The sequence below is a fragment of the Channa argus genome, chromosome 17 (assembly GCF_033026475.1).
Source record: "Channa argus isolate prfri chromosome 17, Channa argus male v1.0, whole genome shotgun sequence".
Classification (NCBI taxonomy): domain Eukaryota; kingdom Metazoa; phylum Chordata; class Actinopteri; order Anabantiformes; family Channidae; genus Channa; species Channa argus.
The window spans coordinates 10165537-10188853 of NC_090213.1; the positions used below are offsets into that span (position 1 = coordinate 10165537).

Sequence of the window (23317 nt, forward strand, 5' to 3'; positions counted from 1 at the left end):
AGGACGTTCTAAATGGAACAAAGGTTTTGGGGCATGCTGTAGGATTTTTAGTTCCCAAAGATTTTGGTCCTATACACTCATTATATTACCTCATAATGTGAAATACCTCCTTCTCCAAAACATAGCAGTATATATGTCCAGGCCCACAGTGTGTGATGGAATAGCAGGGATGTTGGGATTTAATTGTGGAAAGATTATTAAATCTGAACTATTTCAATGTCCACCACAAAGATGGTTGCTTTACAAATATCATCCAATGTATTGTGAAGAGAAGCTGTATTACTTTACTTAGCCAATATTTTCTTTTAAACCCACATGTATCAATACTTAGTGGATAAGCAATTTGCACTGCATGGATTAGCTGGCTGTCATTCACTGTGCAAAACAAAACTGTAGGGCGAAATAACATTTTAAAACTATCAAATCCATCACAAGCTACACTCTCCGTGTTCTGCATCCTTGTTCTTGCTGCATGCTTTCATTCTAACACTTCTTGCCCAGAAGCTTGCTGCCAAATATCAAAGATGTCGACTGAAACGAACAAGGAAGCCTTTCCTCTTCTTCTATTCAGCAGCAGGATAAGCCAACAGACCGTGCAGTAATGGATTTAGACTTTGGAATAAGCATGTCTTAAAGCATATTTGAGTTCTGATGGTGATTTGTGGATGTTTAAATATGTTAAAGGCGGTCTGTGGTCTGTGACAGGACAAAGATAAGTTGTTTTTGTGAGTTTTGGGTTTTTTTTGGGTACATTTTTAATTATTCTTGCAAACTCTCACGCAATGTCTACAAATAAGGGTGCACATAAGGGAGTAATGAACTTGGTTGCACTCAAATAAAGGTAGTTTTTGTTAGTTGTAGACCCTGTCAAACTGCAGAAATAGGCGAACTCAACCTGGCTCCTCGGCAACAACAAAGTTTCCGGCAGAGTTCAAACACAGAGCGGAGGCAATAAAACTTGTTTTTACAAGCTCTCAAAAAGCTGAGAAGGCATGCCTTCTACTCTGTGTCTTTCACTGGGTGCTCTATTATTAGCTGTGGCTCAGCAGTATGGGTTTCCAGTGAGTGCTAGCCAGAGAGCATCCGTCACCCTGACCCTACTCTCTTCCACTCTGCTCTGTCTGACTCAACACCTTGTTCTGAGTTTAGCCCTGATGAATGGCTGAAATCACTGCCAGATCTGAATTTGTACTTCCCTCCTTCCCATCCTATCTATCTCCCGATGGCTACTATTCACTGAGTAAATGAATTTCGGTTTCAAACCTTCAATGGCCCTTTATTCACACTTACCAATGTATTCTACAGATGGCTAATGTGAACAGCCCATAAGTAAGGCTTCTAATGAAGCCCAGCCTTCTAATGAAGAAGCCAGTGAGTGTAAGCCTGCGGAAATGCAACTCGATGTGTCCAAGACTAGTAGTCTCAGAGCTAAGCACTTAACCAAATTCCCATCAACACTCGGCATAATTTTCCAGCTGTTAAAACAGAACTGCTTTGGTCGTGGAGGAATTTGTATTATTAACAGAGGTTAACACCAGAGTCTACGGGGAAGATAACCTGAGCACATTCTGAATGCTGGATGCAGTGCTAAGACTGAGGATGTCTGTGTTGGACAGTACGGTGCCAGAAATTCCTGAGGTATTCTTGTTGACAGGCAGCTCAGCTGACTCTATTTGAGATGTCCTTATGCAGTAAATCCCTCCCATCTGGTTGTCTGACAACAGAAAAAAAATGCACATAAACATTATTTACAAACTCTCTCTGACACAAGTATGGCTTCATTATCCAGTATTTCCCCCCAAGACCTGTTGAGTATAAGGACAGATAATTGATAGCTTATGGGTCATTTGGCAAGTCTGGCATAATTTCCATTAGCAGACAGAATATTGTTCTTTACGGATGGCCAGTCTCTGTAGGAGTCTATCCGCCAGGATGGCCTGGAAGTTACTCTTGTAATACTAATGATGTTGTAACACCAGGACCTTCTTCTTGCATTTGCCGATAATTCACTGATAAAATTCCTAAACTAAAAATACATGCGGCTCAATTATTTGACATATATATAAAGTAACCTACACTCTACAAAATGTGATCAGTTTTGACTTAAAATATTGTAAGAACAAAGTGACACACAAGTAGATTTTAAGTGATAAAAATGTGAGTAAAATGGATTAACTAAGTGAGGGACACAACATAAGTTACTCACACACCATAAGCCTTAAGTAAATCAATAACTAAAATGTGTTGGGTTTAATAATAGTATTAAAAAAATTATGAGTTGATACAATCAATGTATTTAGTGAATTTAAATTAATCTAACGAAGAAAATCAATCTCCACATACTTACTATCCAGTGTAAAATTAGTTTATGCTAAATATGTTGGCAAAATTAATTTGCATTTGCTAAAGATACTTTTTTATGATTCACATTTATTAGTTCTAGTATTTTTAGCCCTCAGTTTTTTAAATGAATTCGGCACTTGGAGCAACAAATGCATTATTGGTATCAAGGTGTATTGGCATTGCATTGTTTCGTTGTCAATTTCCTGTTGACACATCTTAACACTTAATGGTAGATAACCGGTGGCTGTGTTTTCTCAGCACCTACTGATATATAAAACATGTTAATAATGTATTTGTGCATTTCAGTTTTAGACATATGACACATGACATTTCTGACAGAAACTTCTCTTATGAAGCTTTCTAATTCGGTGAACAGCCAAGCACTAAGTCTTTTATTCGGGCTCGTGTGGTCAAAACCAAAAAGCTACAGCTCATCTAACAACCACGTGTTGTGAATCCGACAGAATTAGAAGTCGATTAAACCTAAAGAGTGTCCATTAAAGGAAATTTATGAAAGTTTAGTATCTTTGTTTTTTTTTTTTACTCAAAATCTACACACTATAATCGGGGTATACTTTTTCAACAAAAACGGAAGTAAAATACAATTTCTTTACAAATTTGATGATTTAAACATAATGCTATTTTAAGTATGTGTACTCTTTTTATTGTATAAATTGTTTTTAGATTTTAGATTTTAAGTTACACAGAGTCTGTATAATATGTAAGTATATTCATTATCCCTTTGACTTTCCACAGCACAACAGTTTATAAAAACGTTACTACCTATAAAATTTAAGACCAAATTCTCAGTTGTAGTTTAAGATTATCCATAGCATAGCAAATATGAATCCAATCAGGACCAATGACCACTGATGGTGCATCAGTGGTGCATCAGATTTTTAAACACCTGTACATTTAGTCAGTTGACAGAAGCATTTATCCAAAGCAACTCACAAGTGACCTTTACACACAGCAGCAGTTTTGGGATCAGCGTTTTCCACTTGGACACTTTGAAATGTGGATAAGAAGAGGTAGAAATTGAACCATTGACGCTGTGGTTAATGCACAACACTGAGCCACCCACCTAAACCTTCTCTGTTTCAGCTAAATTGCTGTGAGTCTATGTGTGTCAGTGGCATATCAGGGGTAAACTGTCTTCGTGTCCCAGTTCGACACAACGCCGCCACAAGCTAGTCCTAATTAGGACTATGAAACCCATGTTTGTGCATGTCAACTTTCCATTACTAATTTTTGTTTGTTTTTGTTTTTGTCTTTAGTGTCTGTTTCTGTCTGTGCATTAGGCTACAAAGATAAAAGCACACACTCTAACAACGTGACCGACTTCTCTTATCCCCAAAGACCAATATGTGAAAACCGTAATGTGATAAATTATGAAATTTGTGTTTTTAATTGGTGCTGTTTGATATGATGAGTACCATGTGTTTCAATTAAACTGTTAATTTTCCAATTAAGCACAGTGCATTGTTCCCTACTGGGGCTCAGTATGTTGCAAACATTATACTGAAGGTACCAGAACTGTCCCTGTCAAGGCCAGTCTGGCATGATTCACTTCAGAGAGTGGGATGTTAAAAATTTTACAGAACTGCATTTAGGACCTTGCGATAACTACATCCAGCCCACCTGGCACTGCACAGTGCTGAATCACTCCTGGCAACAAATCACTGACAAACTACCTCTTCTTCTAGGCTGCCACATCCCACAATCCTCATCACTTTGCCTACGAGGGCACATCCGCCAACACCTGAAATGAGACACCTAAGCCATTACTCATCGTGTCTCTAATTATTTATTATTTCCAAGAAAACAATTCTTGTGAACAGGAAAACAGGAAACTATAACCAAAGAGCACTTGAGAAAGGAATTACAGGTTTTAGAACGTCAGTCATTTTTTAAAGCTGACACTGGTTCCCCAAGCCGTCTGATTAAGCTATTTTCTGAAAAACTCAGTGCATTTAGTGAGCTTGACAAGCAGCACTATTTATGATTAATGGCACAGTGAAGGCACAATTGATATATTACACACCTAAATATATAACAACTGCAATAGAAAGAGGCCGACATGACTGTACGATCACGTCAACGTCGACGGCGAGGTAATCTTTCATTTCAGGAGCGCAATGTGAGAGAGGAGAGAAACATTTGGGAGAGGAGGCGACAAAGTAAACCTGTGAAAAGATTGCACATGAACAGTAAGCACAGGTTCAGCCACAATCACGCAGCACTAAGTAAGAAACAATGTTTAACAAGACTTGACGGTCAACTAAGCTTTTAGAGAGCCTTCTAAAAACTATGCAGTACCAGAGTACTTGCCTCAAGTAAAATACATCCAAACATAGTCTGTGAAAGAATGTTGTCTGTGGCGATGTTTGTGATGGGACATATCCCTGTTGCTGCAGGTGTTCGTGCCCCTGGGTTTAAAAAATGAATGTAGTCATGATGAGCCTTGTAAAACGGCTTTAGAGGTAGTTGTGGACAGTTTCAGTGGACGTCATCATATTTACTTAATGTCAAAACATTTGCTTGGTTTAATTATGAGCCATGAAAAGGGCATGAAAGGGGAAAGTTGCCCTTTACTGGCACACTTTAGTCATGATTTGTTTGTGTTTTCAATGATTGCTTGTCAGTAGATAAATCATCCTGACCGAGGCTTACGACAGCAACAGGGCCCATCAGATGATGGGCGATATGAAAGGACAGAGAGAGCTTTTTCTTAACTGTGTATCACTTTCTCCTTTTAAAAGGAGAAAGCCTTACTTATGGTTTTAAATACCTGAGATAAAGCCCCTTTGCAGGAGTGGCGTTTCTGGCAAACGCTGTGAAGTCTTTATAACTGAATGCACCAGATCAACTGTGTTCATGTCACATTGAGGATGAAGACAATTTCTTCTCAAGTGAATATATGAAATTGAATTCTTAAATTTATAACCATGATAATAAAACCTTCCTCTAGGTATCCTTGAAGAAAATGACCAATCCAATTCCAGTTTTATTCGCATTTAGTGTAGAGGCCACATAAAAGCTTGTGTTTGCTTCGTGGGAAAGATTCTTTTATCTCACTTTCATCTTCTGTTTAATATTAGGCATTTAACCCACACGTGAACACTGTAGCATAGACTGTATGGCTGTGGAGATGGTGGGACATGATGTTTCATCCCTCTGAGCCGCTGACCCTCCCCTCTCGTTTCCTGCCTGTCGTTTCCTAGGCGATCCACTCGGTTGCCTGGCATCATGAGGGCAAGCAGTTCATTTGCAGTCACTCAGATGGAACTCTGACCATATGGAATGTCAGAGGCCAGGGCAAGCCCATACAGACAATCACCCCACACGGTAAGCACGTGGAAACAAACACACATGCACATACACACCAAGGCTGTATCCAAAGTTACTCCCTTAGTCTAATCAAAGGCGCACTAATAAACTTGGAGTGACTTCGGACACAGTCAGTGGCATAATGGTCTCACCACACAATCCCCTCACCTGACCCTTCCTGAAGTGTGTGAAATATTAACATACCAGAGACATGACACATTATAAGGATCAACTCTAAAGTCTTAATTTAAAACATAAGCATTATTACTATTAAGTAATAAATACAAACCCAAACGGCTTTCGGCTTGTCACAGCGGGGCTTGTTCTGCACGTTGATTTGAGATGAGTTTTTTCACTAAATGCTATTCCTGCCGCAACCCTCCCATTTTATCCGAGCTCGGGACCAGAACCAACCATGATAAAAATTGGTGGCTGGGCGGGGCCACAACCTGTGGGGTGGGATTCGAACCCGCTGCCCTCAGCATCCCAACCCAATGCTCCACCGCTGAGCCATCAGAAGTAATAAATACAAACCCCATTTCCAAAACAGCTGGGACTCGTAAAATATGATGCAAGCATTTACCTCAAAATGAGCAAATCATTTTCAAAAAGAATCACATTTCTCACTATTTAAGTGAAACTAAGCACATCATTGCATTTTCTTTTTATTCACGTTTTACACAATGTCCCAAATTTTCCAATTTAAAAAAAAAGTTCACAGATATGCAGCTTGTGATGAGTGGTTGCAGGTCCAAACAAACTGAGTTAAATATTCTTACCTCATACAAATTTGTCATTGTCAAAAATTATTTGAGATAGGCCATATGTACTGACAGATCCACCTGGTGCAACTGCTTTGGTGTTTTATTTTACGGGTACAGTACACTGTATAGTAACTATACATGCTTTCAGCCTCTGTTAGTCATATACCCCTAGTCTATAGTCAGACTATAGTAGCCATCCTTCAAGAGTCTTCCTACACATGGCTCCATCATTGTTTCCTCTTTTCAGTTTGAGGATTATTGTTGGTTCACTTGTGTGTCCTGCCTCTGTTTGCTTTCTTGCTCCTCAAACACATATACATTAGTGGTGGTGATGTGTTTATTTCCCACAGCAAGTCTGTCCTTTTGAAGATGTATTTAATCCATACTCCTCTGCCCCCCCCCCCCCCCCCCCCCCCCCCCACTCAACCACTTATCCCAAAGAGCACACTGACAAGTCACCCAGATGAAGGACCTGGAAGAAATAAAAATAGTGTGTGAGAGCAACAACAACGTGGACAGTTGGAGTAAGAGACAGAGAGAGAAACAAAAAAAAGGAATTAAGTAAAAGAAATTCTATCCAGTTTCTCAAGTTGGTTTGTGTGTGCAGGGGACTGCAGGAAGGATTTGACCACACAGGCTTTTTAATTAGTTGTTTCTCCCACTGCTGCATGCATAATTAATTTGGTATTTAATGGGCAATTATGCAAAATCCTTTGACAGGTTTAAGCAAGGCTTATAAGTTCTCCTTTAATTGTCTTTTTAGATATCTGATATTTAGCGGTAGGTATAATAAGTATTCTTTTATTATACAGACCTGCATTTTAGGTCTGGCCTTAGAGCTCAGTTTAGTTCCATAGGAATAGTTAAGATGTATCCATCCACCTTATCAGGTCCATGTATCTTTTTTGCATTCTGCTAAAATGCAGAATGCTAAATAAAAAAAAAAATATATATATATATATATGGCACATGTATGATGGATGTGCACATTTACTTCACATGGACTTCCTTTGAGGTTTGAATAGATGTTTCCTGTGAATCATACGATTGTCACACCTTTTTTTTTTTTTTTTTTTTTTGCGTGTCCCTGCATTCGTCCTTCTTCTCTCTGGTGAATAGTCTTTTGTTATTGCCTGGCTAGTCTTCAAAGCTGATTTTAAGTGCAGCTTCTGGAAGGGGGGGGAATCAGATGACAGGAGGAGAAAAAAGAGAGGAGGTGAAGAGGGAGTGAACTGGCAAACTAAACTAAAGTAACTTCTGTTTGTTCTATTCTAGGAAAACAGCCCAAGGATGGGAAGAAGCCAGAGCCTTGTAAACCCATTCTCAAAGTGGAGTATAAAACAACTAGGAATGGGTAGGATCACTCTCTCTCTCTAAGTCATGCTGACATACACATATGCACATACACACGGGATCATGAAGATGCCTTATTATTACCACAACAAGTATATTCACAAGGGGTAAAAGGGTGTTTTCATGCCCAATTATGAAATATATATAAAAAATGCTGATTATAAACAATTGTGGCTAAAGACACAACAGGGGTATTTAGAGGGGTTAAAAGCTGTTACCCAGACTTGTGAATTACAAATGTGTTCAGTTCTGCACGTCTTTGCAATAAGCTTTTTTACTTTGTTCGTTATTTTTTAAGTAAGAAATAATTCACTCTAGTTTGAAACTGTTCTTATACCAAAGTAAACTCACCTACAGTCAAGAAAACATTACTACCAGTCTGTAGTTTTTAACCTGCTGTGAAATGAATCCTTATTAACAAACATTGTTATGTCTACTTCTGTGTGTGTGTGGTCCAGGGACCCCTTCATTATCCTGTCTGGTGGTCTGTCGTATGACACGGCGGGTCGGCGGCCTTGTTTGACGGTAATGCACGGGAAGAGTACTGCTGTGCTAGAGATGGACTACCCCATAGTAGATTTCCTCACTCTCTGTGAGACACCGTACCCTAATGGTAAGTGTGTCTGTGGCGTGTGGATGTCACCATATCCGCTTTTCTGTGGATACATTAGACTCTCACACACACACACACACACACACACACACACACACACACACACACACACACACACACACACACACACACACACACACACACACACTCACTCTTACCTTTCTGCTTTTTAATTATTTCGGATTGCTTGCCCCTGTGTGTGTTTCTGTAATAAATATGAAATTTCCCAAGGGGAAGGATCCTATTTCAGTTTCATTATCCAACACACAGAATATTACATTTTCAATTCATCTCTTTGTAAGCAATAGCTGTCCATCTAAATTAAATTATTATGTTATTTCCTGTATAGAGAAGTCAACAGCTCTAGCAAATCAGCCTTGAGGTGAAAAAAATCCTGTATGTATGCAATACAGTATGTAAACCTGTGCATCTTTATCTGATACATACATAGCTACAGGATTAATGAATTATGTAACAAATGTGACTTCAACTGACCTGTCTCTTGCCCGATGTCCGCTGGGATAGGCTCCAGCCAACCCTGCGACCCAAACAGGATAAGCGGTGACAGATAATGGATGGATGGATAGATTTAGTGACTTTATTATGTCACTGGACACATGATGTGACTACCCACTGATTTCATCTGATAAAAGAAATTACTGGGTATTTGGATTACACAACATACTGTATGTCTGGCTGATTGTGTATGTGCTTAAGTAAATGTTTGTGTGTAGAAGAGGTTCATAATCCACGGTGATGATGATGATGCAGGTAATGATGCAATGTGAATGACTGCATGTGAATGTGAATGACAAAGCTTGCTTGCAGGACTTTGTGACTAATGAAGAAACACACCGTAACATTCAGGGGCCATAATCCAGTTGCTAATTAGTGTACAAGAAGGTGGTAGAAACAAATAAGAGAACAAAAAGTAGAGAGAATACAGCAGAGGCACAAAACACAACTCTAAACGAATGTAGACAGGACTCATATGGAAGCCTACACAAAGACAAGGTACAATGCAAGTACAACAATGAATTAACATATTTAAAATATATTTAAAAACATTAGCATATGTAATTTTAGACCAAGAGACTAGATGCAAGGCACACATTAAAATACAATGTCCAAGGCCAAAACAGGGTCCAAAAGGTCCGAACAAGGTAAAACACTGGAGAAAGAAAAGCCCTCAAACACTGAGACTAGATAGTACAACAGAAAAATCTGGCTCTGAATAGGGCAACATGGCTGGCTTTTGTACTGAGGGATAACGGGCTAAATGACAGCCACGTTTCCTGGGATTGGTGGACTGACACAGAAGACAGGGAGAGCTGATCAGAGGGAGCAGAAGGGGTGAGTCAGCTACAGGAGAGTAGTGGTATTTGTCAGCAAGGCCGAGGAACTGGAAGAGGGCAGACTGAACACAAACGTAGAATTAAAGACCTAAACACCAGGGCACTGATAACCATAATTACAGTTGCTATTCCCAGCCCCCAAATGTCAAAACGGAGAGACGTGGATACAGTGATCTCAAGTTGTGTAATGGTTCACGGCAGAATGCCACTGGTCTACAATCACTTGAAGACCAGTGGCAGCCAAGTAAAATAAGATGGACAGTGAGATGTGTAGTGTTTTCGACCACTGCGTTCTCCGACAGGGTGCCGCTCTAATCACCAGATTGTTCTCTAAGCACCAGTTTACACCCACACACTATATAATAGTACATATCTAAAAGATGGACCGTGGCATTTCTTTTTCCAAATAAAATACCTGCACTCACAGAATCACCAACCCACCACCGTGCTTCAAGGAGCTGAATAATTTTGAGCCTGCACCAATCGTTAAAAGTTGCAAGAGGGAGGCAGTGGCTAAGTTGGTCGAGTGGCTGTAACCTGTAAGGTTGATGGCTCGCACCTTGATTTCCCCTGGCCACATGTCAAAGTGTCCGTGGGCAAGACACTGAACTCCCAAACTGCTTAAACACAGCTGCTGAGGTTGAGAATGACCTCAACACGATGGGCATACGTATCTAACTACTAACTAAAATTATTGAGGCCTTTATGAAGAGCATCCAGAGTAAATACCTGGGCCAAATCAACATCTGGATGAATGATCCACTTCATCTTACGAAAGAAAAAAGAGCAAAAAGTTACATTTTGTGTTGAATTTGGACGGAAATTAACTGTGTATATGAAAAATGTCTGTCAGATCTGCATTTCTAGAAGTACATAGTGCCCCCTATAAGAATTTACATTAAAGACCGGAGTTGATGCTGTTAAGTTACAGTATATATTGTCAATTCAAATATTAAAACTGTTTCATATCTATTAAAAGTGATTCTTACATTAAGTCTTATAAAAATTATAAAATTAAGAATAAGACTGATAAAAATATTTAAGCGGAGCAATGTCCCACAGTTAAGAATCAAGTACAGTACACACACAATAGGTTTTAAGAATTAGGGGTTCCTCCTCTCACATCTTCAGGGCACAGATATGATAAGAACATTTACCATATGAAATTGGGGTTCTTCCCTCTAGTTTGCAGATTTTTTATTTTGCAGACACTGCTAAAAGTTGGAACGGCTTGTCTCTGTGTGTTTCACCATGCAGATTTTCAGGAACCTTATGCTGTGGTGGTCCTTCTGGAAAAGGACTTAGTGGTGATCGACCTTGCACAAAATGGGTGAGTCTGGCTCCTCGCTAAGTAACTCCTCATCATCTTGAATCCTGTTTTTCCTCAAATATGGGCTAAATATCACAGCTGACTTATTAGTGCTTGTTTATATAAATTAATAAAAAGCAACTTTGTTTGTGCTTTCTTGTAAACAGTTACCCCATATTCGAGAACCCCTATCCCCTGACTATCCACGAGTCACCTGTGACGTGCTGTGAGTACTTTGCCGACTGCCCTGTGGACCTCATACCTGCACTTTACTCTGCTGGCTCGCGGCAGAAACGACAGGGCTACAGCAAAAGGGTACTGTCCTGGAAACCTCTACTGCATGCTGCAACACTGCTTAGAACATAAAACACTTTATTGGAAGAAAAACTAGTGGATGTAACTTTTGGTATTTGGCACATAATACAAAATTTGCACTATGTTGTGATATTTGTGAGGGACTTTAGTCACTGCTAGCATAGAAAATAGATTCCTGAAATAAAATGATAAAATTATGCTAACTGCTCCATAATGAAATACCTTTTTGATCATGATACACACAACAGATCAACAAAGTATGAGGGCTCTTCCTTCATGTCACTCTGCATAGCAGCAATTAGAAATGTACAGTAAATGCCAGAGTCTGCACACACTAACCATCCAGGATAAAGAACACATTAATACATTCCTGCGATGCTATTGCCTAAAAACTGCCTAAATATTTCTGTAAAGCTAAATGCAGTATGTAACATTGTCATATTTCCTAAGAATCCTTCTCTCCCTCTTTACACTTGCTTTCTTCCTTCATCATTCTCTTCTCATCCCTCTATTATCTAAGACAGGCCCCTGCTCTTTTAGCCATTATGTATGCCCGTGTTCCTTTCTCTGTCGCCTTGTTCTAGCTTTCTGTCGGAAATGTCAGCATGTACTGACCCAAACTGGCTGCCTAGTCGCTGCTTTCCCTTTTTTTATTGTTAAGCAAAGGCCTGGCTGAGCGGCAGGAGGGCATTCTCACATAAAGATCACCATGAGTCATCCCGGCGACCTTTGTATGTGTCAGCGTGTTCAAAGCCGAACCCCCCACCAACTCACGTACACACACACTCAGATGGAGTCACACACTCATTCAGGTGCATAATGTATAATTGCAAGACACGCTGAGAGACGTACACAAAGGATCCTGCCTGTTTTTCCCCTGCGCATTCACCCTTGCAGTTTTATCGTGTCATCTGGTTTGAAAGCCAGTGTTTCTTGTGAACGCTGTTTATTGACAAAGCTGGCCTCCTTCCTGTATTCTCTCATTCTCTCTAATGTAATGCGTGTGTCTGCTGTCTCTCCAGGAATGGCCTATTAGTGGTGGAAACTGGGGTCAAGGCACACAAAGCTACTCAGAGATCATCATTACTGGGTAAGACAATACTGATTTCATTAGCTTTAGCATTATTGTCTTGCCGCAACTAAATTACTTTCACCTCTCCTGCACTGTCAGGTCAAAACAGCAGAGGAGTACGCCGTAGAATATTTACTGTAGGTCTTTGTATATTCCACTCATGTACACTTTGCTCCATGTTGATGATTATTATCATGCACTAAGCTGTCAACAAGGGGAGAAGGGGCGTTTTAAACACAACACATGCAGTGAAGGGGTGACATTGAAATATGAATTTGGCAGTAGGAGGCTTAGTGTTCCTCTCCCACCTCCCTCTCTCCTCTCCCCCCATTCTCTATCACTATTCTGTCCAGGTTTTTCTCTCTTTCTTTAAGAGTGCCACAGCAGGTAAAATAATTCTCTGCTAGTCCTCTCAACTGAATCAGCAACAAAAACAATGAGGATGGAGGAAAAAAACAACTATTTTGTGACAATGTTCTTTTTTTGGAACATTTAATAGCAAAATCATAGACCTTAATATGTTATGCCATTACATTGGCAAGTGCAAGACTTTGGACTCTACCTGCAGAGGATTGGTCCGCTCTACAGTGCAGGCTAAATCATGAAAAACAAAACAACAAAAAAAGACCCCCTGTCCAAATAAAGGCGTTCGAACAGGGTCTGTCCATATAGAGTACTTCTGTCCATATGATATACTGTACTTAGTGGCCTACACAAGGACATAAAAACCCTCAATAAAAGTTTAGAAATTAAACTAAAGATATAAAAATCCATTGCGGTTGTGTTCAAATATTAACTGAGAATAATTAATATTTTAATAATAAGATATAATAATATAATTATTTTGGTTTACTACAACCTGCTATTTTATTGGAGCTTTCAATCACATATTGAAATGTGTTTCTCTCACATTTTTCTTTGTGTTCTGCTGCTAAATTGCCAGCCATGCTGATGGAACTGTGAAGTTCTGGGATGCCTCTGCAAGTGAGTTTTCTCAACAGCTCAACATAACTTTGCTTATGCTTTAAAATTTTTAATTTTGTGTGGAGCTTGCAGACAAACAGTAGTAAACAAAGAGGATTTTGAGTGGGGTTATATTGTAGGCTACTTATATGTATGTCTGATGACCCTGGATTGAACTGATACTTTCTTCTCTCTCCGTTTTTCTAGTAATGCTCCAGGTGCTCTATAAGCTCAAAACAGCCAAGGTGTTTGACAGAAACCGGTCGAGGGAAGACAAGGGCAGCGCAGAGGTGTCGGACGAAGACCCCTTTGCCATTCAAATCATGGCCTGGTGCCCAGAAAGCCGGATGCTGTGCGTGGCCGGGGTGTCAGCCAATGTTATCATCTACCGCTTCAGCAAGCTGGAAGTAACTACAGAGGTGGTGCAGGTGAGGAACGGTTTAAGTTTTTTAAATAATTTGTATTAAAAATACATTTTATCTTCCCTATTCCAGAGTGTAAGACTCTTATATATGTACATTATATACATACATATTAAAATGAGCACAAACAAGTTATGGAAATCTGTAGCTCTCCATCCAGAATTCATTTTGTTTGTTATTGTTGGCCCTCAGCAGTCACTTTCGCTACTGTTTTAAGATGTTGTGAGACTTTTGCACAAACACACTTGCACTCAAAGATCTGCCTAGTCAAAGGCAGTATGGTTGCCATGCCAACAGACGGAGGAGTGAACAAGCAAAGCCAGACCGTCATTATAATCCGCCTTGATAGCGACGCGATTGCTTATGGTGGTGTGATGGGAGTCAGTGTCTAATGACATAAAGTGAAACGCTGTTTAATCAAAGAGTGCATGCTCACAGCTTCCTTATATAAAGTGTTGTGTGCATTTGCAGTGTTCCCTTGTTTCTAGATTCTGCTGTTGGTCATTGGAACTGTTGCATGTAAAAATGGTAACCAGCAAGATGTAATATTTATTTGTTCATTTGTTCTGTTTCTGTTCATCTGCTGTAGCTCTGGGCTTCACAGATATCTCTTGTCAATCAATCAAGTACTGTACAGCATGTGGGCAGAACTGTGATGTGTTTTTATTTGCAGGTCTGATAATGAATTTTAATTTTGTTTTAGCTGGTGCCCTTCGTATCTTCCGCACAGTTTGTCCCAGACATCCACACCTTTTGTTCTTCTCAACAAACTGAGCTTACACCACAACATTTTCTTCAGTGTCTTGGTTAATAGCACCTTGGTAGCAGTTGTTGAAGGTGATCAATTCAAATCAGCCACCTTCCTGTTAGGAGCAGTTTTTCTGGGGGGGACTGCCAGCGCTCATGTCTGTGTCAGAGAAATTTCCGGCACTTTTTCCTACGCTCCAAGTGTGTGACTGGGACGTGGATCAGGAGTAGACATGCAGTGGTAGCGAGGCGTAATTAGGAGAACAGTCCTCCCTTTGCACAAGGTCAAACAGCTCTGTATAGCCTTGAAGAAAGGATGGTAGAAGAGAACACAGACAGGCAGAAGTGAGTATTTGAAGAAGGTTACTGATCGCTCTTCACTCCCACATGTTAGTGGGGGTAATGAGACTGATAAAATGCAAAAGAGAGGAGCTTATGAGCATTGTGTGTGTGTGTGGGGGGGGGGGGGTGGGGTGTGTACGTGTGAGTTAAGGTAGAGTTTGTGTGTGCACATCAAAGTGGAGGTTGCAGAGAAGCCTGAAGACAAGTAGCCAGGCTTACAAGTAATAGAATATTTTGGTATTCCCTGTGTGACTCTGTCTGCCTACACACATATGCACACACATGCGTCAAACTCTATACAAGGTATGCAGCTGTTTTTCAGATTTACGACTTTTTCAATCCACAGAGGGAACATTTATATCTGGCATCTTTTTGAGTTTTTCTGTGTCTTTTTTTAAAAATAAAATGGGTTGATGTCTTCTGTTTTTTCTGCATGTTCTTGTGTGTGAAGTTACTAGAGGTGCGAATGCAGTATGAGCTGAATGATATAGAGTCACCAGACGGTGGGGGTGGAGGAGGTGAACAGACATCAGCGCTTCCGACCCCTGGTGCCTCCCCTCAGACGAGTGGCCCACCTTCACACCCCTCCACCAGCAGCAACAACTCTGACGGAGGCAACATTCCCTGCCTCAAGTATGAAACATGTGCACATGCATGCCAAGCACTTACATAAACTCACACACACACACACATACACATAAAAGTCTGTTTGCCTCAAGCACACTTGCACAGACTTAGTCAACGCCTGAAGCATTCTCAGCCACAGCCTCCCCATCATCCCCTTGCAGCCACTCATACCAGACCCTCAACACACAACTGCTCCAGAACTGCAGCTGCACCACTTGTCTTTGTCTTTATGAAATATGTTGGGGTTTTTTTGTCTCTCTTGTTTTTGTTTTGTGTTTTTTTATTTTATGTTCTTTCTGTCTCCATTTGTCTCGTCCATCTCACTATATCTACTTCTCTCCAGAGTGCGCAGTACTCCTCTGAAGCAGTCTCCAGGTTACCAGGTAGATTTAGTGGTCCAGTTAGTGTGGGTGAGTGGAGAGCCTCCTCAGCAGATCACAAGTCTGGCGCTGAATTCCTCCTACGGCCTGTAAGTACACACACAAGTAACATTGTAGGCAAGAAACAGTGTATAGAGTCTTTTCTTTTATTCCCATTTTCTTGTAAAGACGTCAAGTTTTTTTTAATCCCTTTCAAGCTGTTTCATCTGAAGTTACAAAACAAAATGACTAAGATCTGCAAAAGCATCCATACAATATGGAAAAATTAGAGGATAAATTTAGCAATATAAGTTTTCTACAAAAAATATCTAATCTTATAACCATGTTTCTCCAACCAAGCTGTCCCTATATTCTATTTTCTGTTTGTTCATCCTTCTGCTTCTGACTTTCTTCCCACATCTTCCACGTTCTCCTCGACTGTCTCACCCCTCCCCAGAGTGGTGTTTGGCAACAGTAACGGTCTGGTGGTCGTGGACTATGTCCAGAAGACAGTAGTGCTCAACTTGGGAACGGTCGAGCTTTATGGCTCCAATGACCCCTACCAGAGACAGCCGCGGTCGCCAAGAAAGGCTCGGCAGCCTTCTGGAGGTAATAAAAGAAAAAGGATCAGAAGGCGAAAAGGCTGAAACAACTTTTCTACCATAAAAGTAAAGCCACAAACCATAACTTGCTTTTGTCAGATGTTAGTTAGCAAGAGATCACGGAGACCCTTATGTTCTTAGCAACCAATCTTATTATAGATGAAGGCTGTAAAATGTATAGTGCTGTCACGCAGAAGCAGCAACACATTATGTTCTCTGAATGTACATGTAAATTAAACACTGTCTGTGTAAGATCCTCATCCTCGATGGTTATATTTGAAAGCTTTCCTGGACTTTACACATCTTTTCTTAATGCTTCCTCTTTGTTAATGTCCAGCTACTAAAGGCATTACATTTATGTGACCTTTCCTACACGTATGCCTTTCAAATGCTCTACTCGATTCTTCAACCAAGTTTACTCTTTGCCTCGACCATTAGGACAAAACTGTGCCTCTGAATGGGACTTATTTAAAGCCTGATTTGCAAACCCTTTTTCTGTCCCAAAGGCAAATGAACAAAACAATCATGGAAAATGCACACAGCATTAAACGTCAATTTTGCAAGGATAGTGAAGCTCATAAGAGCCACCGTCAATTGCTTTTGGCTTTGTGTCCTCTCTTTATTTCATCATTTATTGCAGTGATTTAGGTACGACAAATGATGTCATTAAAAGACAACACGTGGACAGTGCTGCATGCAACAAAAATCAGTTTCAGTGTTCAAGTATTTTCAGTGAATGACTGGATTTTAATAATAATAAGTCTTTCTTTGAACATCATGACGAATGTTCGCTACTGGAGAATACTCACAGGGATTACTCAAACTCCGAGGACACCACAGGTCCAATGTCCCATAACTGATATATAAACAGACCCAAATTTGAGACTGAATAAAGTCATACAGCAACACAACACACACTCCAACTAAATGTTGCTGTCCCAATTTGATTGGTTGAACCACAACAAAGCACTTTGACAACACAAGCACCAACTCTTTCTGCGAGCTTTAGCTGAGTTTGAGTCCTTATCCACCTGCCACTTTTTGGATTTCTCCTTCCCTTTCTCTTTTACACGCACCCTTACACAGCCCATCCCTTTTACACACACTGCCACTGCAGCTTCTCACATTATTTGATCCTTTAAGTATGGACACACTGCCATCCTGTGTGAGATGATGGCGGTGCAGCTTTGTAGATGGTGCCGCAGTGTTATGACGATGCACTGCCCATACTTAAGCAAAAGTTGATGGGTAAATTTGTAAACTCTGTTTGTGTGTGTGTGTGTGTGTGTGTGTGGATGCCTAGGGATTTCTTTTTCATGTTCATGATGTACACATATATGCACAGCAGCTATGCACGCATACACACAGACAAACACACACACACACATTCTCACATACAAACAAGCACATGCACATGTAATTACACTCGGAGCAGCTGGTGTCATTGACTGGTGAGCAGTGGGCTGGCACCTGTCAGAGCTTGGCCAGTGTGAGTAGTAATCAGGCATCCAGCTGTGTTTCTGTGCCAACAGGGAGTGGGAGTGTTGTCACAGGACAATGTCACAAAGACACACACATGCACACACAGTAAGTGGAGGAATTAGATTTCAAAAAAGGTGAGGAAATAATAAAGTTACACTACATCTTTCTTTAAATTTGAAGTGTGAAGTTCCAATGAGCAGGCCTGTGGGTAGGTTTCTTTGTCAAAGGGAGTGAATGTTAGACATGGAAATCATATGGTCCAGTCCAGTCTCCAAGAAAACCTGGTGTTATTTGAAGTTCTCTGTGAGTTGGCACTGTGGTAAAAGAGGGTTGGTGTTATACACGCACTGAATAACCCCACCGTGTTTTTGTTTCGTTTTGCTTTGAATTTAATAAATGTAGTTGAATTGTGTGATCTCTGCTGCAGGTTTATGTGACATCAACGAGGGCTCGGCCACATCAGAGGACCGCTGCAAGTCCCCTACTTCAGGTAAGATGTCCTTCAGTGTCTTATTGGAACATAAGTAAGGGAAATTTAACAAGCTTTGTGCTATGTTGGCGTAAAAACCCAAAGAGTTATATAAAATATACCTCTGACATCATCTGAAGATCGAATCATGTCTACTGGGCTTATTTCTTCTTGGTTTTAACCAAGAAGAAAGGAGTCCACTAAACCTGGACTAAACCTGGATGACTGAGAATATTCACCAACACGCTAATATTATGTATTTAATTGCAAGAGAAGCATTGATTAGGGAAGATTAATGTTTCAAAAGAGCCTCTACTTTGAATACTGTATTTATTTCAAATAGTTTTTCATCAAACTGGAACTGCACAGAAGTACTTTTTGTTGGACCATTAAATTGTCTGGCTGTCAGTTTCATTCTTACTCAGTATTTAGAAATGCACTGTTTGAGTTTAATGTCATACATTTTTAGGTTTTGATGAAAGTATTTTCCCATTTGTGCCTTCTTTTATTACTTTGCAGAGTTCAATAGACAGGAATAAATTTCCTTTAATCTCATTTGCTTTGCTGGAAAACTGGATATTATGCTACAAATGCATCCAGTCTCTGTGATACTGTTTCTGTCTAACAGCTAAGAATTTTAAATTGAATTAAACCATTTAACAAAGCTCATTCTGATCATTTAAATTAATTAGAGAATTTAGCTACAAAGAAAAGTCTGAAGGGTATTACTGCATGATTCGAAAAATATACAACATCACTTCCCAAGAAACTGTGATTTAACACTAACCTTTGAATTGGATTTTGGGCTGAGAGCATCTTTCAATTAAACATTTAATGTGTGGGGCTGCAGTGAACTGAAGCCAAATTTTCCTAATCCATTATCGTATTAAACATTTTTGTAAAAGATAATGAAATTAATTGTATCAAAGGAAGAAAAATCTAATTTTGATCAACTTATATAAGAAACCAAATCTAAAAGCAAACATTTACAATGGGTAAAAGTGGATTGTGTTGTGCAGTAGTGAGATACTGACTTGCCTCTTCCATAATCTCCATCATTAGTATTTCAGCTTAAAGTGCTTCAAAAGAAAACAGCCCAGATCCGTCTCATTAGGGGCAACTTGACATTAGCACACTGAAAATAAGAAGCATTTAACCAAGCTCGGACAGAAAACAACGTTTTAAGTCTGGAGTCGTGCTGCTGTTTCCAGGCATGATGGCTGTTCCAAGCCCCATGTCTGGTGCCACCAGACTGTGGTTTGATACATCTGTCTGCTCTGCATTATTCATAGGATGGGGAAAGATAAGGTCCCTTCCTGCAAAAACCAACAAAAAAACAAAAACTGCCTTAACAAGTCATTTAGTCTAGATCTAAGTGTTCTTGTTTCTCTTATTTATTTTTTTTTTTTTGGTAAGAGATGACACCCACCACTAGAAGGAAATGATTGCAGCTCTTTTTCTGCAATCTAAACCCTTTAATTTAAAATAAGTTGTAATACGTATGTAGTATTAATTGATATACTGCTTTAGTGCAGGATATTCTAGGTGTTTGTATTTCAAATGAAAAAATGAAATGACTTATTACTGTAGTAGACAAACAGTATATATGTATATATATATATATATATATATATATATATATATATATGTGTGTGTGTGTGTGTGTGTGTGTGTGTGTGTGTGTGTGTGTGTGTGTGTGTGTGTGTTGGGATGTTTTTTGTTTGTTTTGTACATTTAGGATGCCTTAATAATTGGGAATTTTGATTATAGATGAAACTGCAAATTGTTTATTTAATTGCTTTTATATTGTAGGCATAAATACAATAAATGATGTAACGTAGGCCTTTTAAAAGGAGTTAGAGCCTCCCCCTGACTTGATTTATCCAGAAAATGTTTTTCATCATAAAAGTCGTAATATTTAACCCTATTCTCCAAATGGTGAATCTTTCTTTGGGGTGCAGGTTATGATATTATTAGGTTAAGCCAAAATTGGTAATGGAAATGAAAAAGCTGAAAAGTGACTGACCGTTGTGTGTAGTAGACAAGCTGAAGGGTTTTTCTAACTGCAGTTTCCCCCTTACACCCCTAAAGTGTTGACGTCAAACAGCAATCTGCAACAGTTCTACAATGGAGGTGGTAGAGGAGGTAAGATTGGCCAAAGACTTTCATGAGAGGCTGTGTAGGCAGGACAGACAAGGCTCAGATTTGTCCACCCTGTTGTTTTATTTCTTTGTGGTAGAGGAGTTGTCTCTGTTGTCTGTGTCACAGTCACCACAGTAGGAAGAAATAGATTAGAACATAGAGAGCCAAGTACTAGTGCGATTTTAGGTCAGCTTCTGTTTCTCTATCCTTCGGTTCTCACTGTGTTTAATTAAAAAGAACGTGCACATATTTTATTATTGCGCGCACGTTAGCACAGAAACCTGCAGAATATTGAGAACTGAAAACTCTTGGAGCAGAGATTAACCTGTGAGCACAGTGAGACAACAGCTGTCTGTAGACACCTGAGACACTGTGGTTGTACACATGTTGCATGCTACATGTAAGTAGCACGAGTGTCAAATTGTAAATGTGCCTGCGTTTGATATCTGTCCCAATGTGACTGTCCGTAGTATAGACAACTAGACAACTATAGTATAGGACCTCATCTGTCCACCTGTGTCTTCATGTGCCCCCAGTTTGTATTGGCGAACATATATATATATATAATCACTATATTACTATATTTAAGTAAAAGGAAGTACCCAAGGTATTTATATTACCCAAGTATTGCCTCATGTGATTAGTAGGAATCCTGTTAAAACCTGATCATTGTCAAATCTTATGATTTAATCTTAGAATTCTTTCATTCACCTCTGTGGATGGAGACATCTCTTAATCAGTCAAGTTGATTGAGGGAGCTTTTCAACGTAGCTCAAAACAATTTTAGAACAAAAGAAAAACCCTGGTGTGGTGTCCAGAGCCATGACATTGTAGGGTAAAGGTAAGGTACGTAAATCAGTGACTAATACTGTAAGAGTGGGACAACAGCAAACTCCAAATAAAAAAAGCAAAACAAAATGCCAATTAGGATGGTCAGATATTCAAAGGAAGCTAAATAAATACATACATACATTAAAGCTGTTACTGAATCATATTTTTTGCGGTGGTATGTTTCCGCATGCCTTACAGGGAGACAGACTCCTGTGGATTTCTTTAATCACATGCAGAGATTCTTGTACTTATTTGTCCTATCAACAGAGAAATAACACACTCATTCAATCTCTGTTAAGGATTGTAATTCAGAATGAAAAAGATCCGGGTCTACAAAGCAAATATGACGCTAAAAACAAATGTAAATTTAGACAAAGGGAGAAGCAAAGTGAGGTTTGTGTGAAATTCCAGTTAATTATGAGAACCAAGTCCTAAAACAGTAAGTTCTCTTCACTTGTAGACTACCTCAGTAACTCTCTTTTCCACTGTCCTCTTCCATCTCCTGTTTTGTATTTTCGGTTTCCCGTTAACCTTCTTGTTCTTGGTGCATGCTCCTGTGGCATGAGGGTCCTGAATGGCTGTGCAGTTTTGATGTATACCAATCCTCTCTTCCAGGGCATTGTGCAACCAGAGGTCACTTCCTTTGTTTTGTCTTTTGCAGCATGCCTCTACCAACTGCTGAGTTGCCCCTATAATGCAGTGTCTTCTCATGTGTAAAGCATTTTGACTCTTTGAGTCAATGGAACAATTTGCAGCCTTTTGTCATTTTGGTGTATTTTAGCTTTGTGCATAATCCTAGCTTAATGCTAGTTATCTAGCTTTGCATGGCATTGTGCCTTAGCTTAGATGTGTGTTTGTAAAGAGGGATGTTCTCTTTTTTCCAGCAAAGATGTCACGGAAATTAAGCTTGCCTACTGAGCTAAAGCCAGACTTGGGTAAGCTTTGACTTTGTGTCTCCAAACAATTTGTATGAAATGCAGAATATTTTTCTTCACTCCAGCTGGACTCTATAATTCCTTAGTCCAGTTTTATCTGGTTATTAGCTTCAAAATTGGCAAGCTCTGCAGATGTTTTGTTATTAAGTTTGCATGAGACAAAGGAAGCACTAATCTGATCTTTTCATTGAATGTTAAATTCAATAATCAAAATATTTGGACCAAATTCAGTGTGAAATTCACTGCAACACTTTGACTCCCACCTTTTGACCTTGGTGGGGTCTTACTAAAGGTCAGTGGTGCTAAACACTCTATATCACTGTAAAGCTTTCTGTAACTTTTGCAGCTTTCTCCTTCACTTCTGTGTTTTTCACGTCTTTCCTTTCTTAGTTAGTTTTGTCTTTGTCTGATTAAAAATAATACATAGTGTCGCTTTTTAAAAACAAAGATACGTTTTCTCCTTTAGGGATGTACAGCTTCAGTGGATGGAACAATTCATTTTTTTAATTTATTGGAAAGGATCAAATTAAACGGCAAAATACTTTCCAAAATATTTACCTACGTGCAGTGTTAAAATCTTGTTACTAAAGTGCCTTACTGCCATTTAATTAATAATAAAAAAAACTGCTGATGTGGGATGAAAAAATGTTGATTGGTTTGTGAAAATGTGCAAATGCATATTCGCATTATATGTGTTTCTGTTGCACAATATAGGCCTACTGTAGGTCAGCTGCAGTATTGTAAAATAGGCATCAGTTAGGTTTAAGATGAGTTTGTTTTGTTGATCATATTAGTTAAGACTCATTAGATCCATCTGTCTGGGACATGAGTGCACCAAGTCCTTTATGCATCTACCAACTGTAACGAATGCAAACCCACACTGTCAAACACAATCGTTCTCGGCGGAAAAAAACATTTTTATTTTGTATGTACAGTGTCCAC

At 39.5% G+C, this 23317-nt stretch overlaps 1 protein-coding gene across 7 annotated transcripts in view; it reads left to right on the plus strand.

Moving 5' to 3' along the window:
• The window catches only part of stxbp5a (syntaxin binding protein 5a (tomosyn)), an 83524-nt gene that overhangs the window by 53849 nt on the left and 6358 nt on the right, over positions 1-23317 (plus strand). For 3 of the 7 annotated variants that reach the window (XR_010911246.1, XM_067482298.1, XM_067482292.1), the window contains 14 exons: positions 5568-5691; positions 7713-7791; positions 8249-8403; positions 11016-11088; positions 11235-11382; positions 12405-12472; positions 13398-13438; positions 13625-13845; positions 15380-15561; positions 15899-16024; positions 16372-16523; positions 18426-18488; positions 20559-20612; positions 22325-22374. Coding sequence is in view for 6 of the 7 variants with exons in the window: in XM_067482298.1 (XP_067338399.1) it covers positions 5568-5691; positions 7713-7791; positions 8249-8403; positions 11016-11088; positions 11235-11382; positions 12405-12472; positions 13398-13438; positions 13625-13845; positions 15380-15561; positions 15899-16024; positions 16372-16523; positions 18426-18488; positions 20559-20612; positions 22325-22374 (1536 nt within the window). In the remaining variant the exon portion in view is untranslated. The remainder of the gene's footprint in view (positions 1-5567; positions 5692-7712; positions 7792-8248; positions 8404-11015; positions 11089-11234; positions 11383-12404; positions 12473-13397; positions 13439-13624; positions 13846-15379; positions 15562-15898; positions 16025-16371; positions 16524-18425; positions 18489-20558; positions 20613-22324; positions 22375-23317) is intronic. The other 4 variants (XM_067482293.1, XM_067482294.1, XM_067482296.1 and 1 more) reach the window with 4 other exon arrangements.